The sequence below is a fragment of the Trypanosoma theileri genome (assembly GCF_002087225.1).
Source record: "Trypanosoma theileri isolate Edinburgh chromosome Unknown TM35_Tth_26_V1, whole genome shotgun sequence".
NCBI lineage: Eukaryota > Euglenozoa > Kinetoplastea > Trypanosomatida > Trypanosomatidae > Trypanosoma > Trypanosoma theileri.
This window is the reverse complement of record NW_021639868.1, coordinates 22,337-22,991: the sequence shown is the minus strand read 5'-3', so window position 1 is coordinate 22,991 and position 655 is coordinate 22,337. Positions and strand designations below refer to the sequence as shown.

General features: G+C 47.6%; 1 protein-coding gene across 1 annotated transcript; it reads left to right on the top strand.

The window, feature by feature from the left end:
* Nucleotides 1–305: 305 nt before the first annotated feature.
* On the top strand, nucleotides 306–653 carry TM35_000261070 (uncharacterized protein; the record flags this gene model as incomplete). Its single annotated transcript, XM_029027844.1, has 1 exon — nucleotides 306–653. A coding segment is annotated over one exon (348 nt), but the record flags the coding sequence as incomplete, so codon positions are not given.
* Between the last annotated feature and the right edge of the window lie 2 nt (nucleotides 654–655).

Below are 655 nucleotides of genomic sequence, written 5' to 3'. Positions count from 1 at the left end.
ATTTCCCTCTTATTAGAGTCAATTTATTTCCACGCAATTTGTGCCTCTTATGTATTGGTTTAGCGGTAAATACTGTGGTCCCTGTGTGTTGAGATGGGGCAAGTTTTGCTGCTTTATGAACTCCCTACTAGGACCTTGTGCCTACTCTTCTTTCGTGAGCACAAATTCCCTTTTATTCAAGACCGTGTCGTGTGGGGTGTTGCTCTGCTGTGCTCTCTCCACACAACCTGTCTCTCATTTCTCTTTGCATTCTATTCCCTCCTCTTTTATTTTTGTACTCTCCCTGCAGTTTCAAGACACAAGCTATGCACTTTCAAATCTCCACGGCTACAGGTGTGGCATACTGCGTCAGCCGCACGTACTTCCACCCGCTGCTGTTCCTCACCGCACTGCTGTGCCTCATCCACCTGCTGGTGTACACCCCACACAGCGCACTGTGCCAGGATGCAGGAACTGCAAATAGCACTGTGAAGCTGTTGATGTTGAATGTTACGGATCATTTTTGGTTTAAATCACTTGGTGCTTCTCTTTATGCTGGGTTTAATGCCTCGCTTTGGTCCCGTAACTTCACTGTGGCTGATGGCATACGTGTTGAAATTTTGGCCAGGGAGACGACAGTTGAGGATGCCGGTGATACTGTTGACAGTGCGCTGAG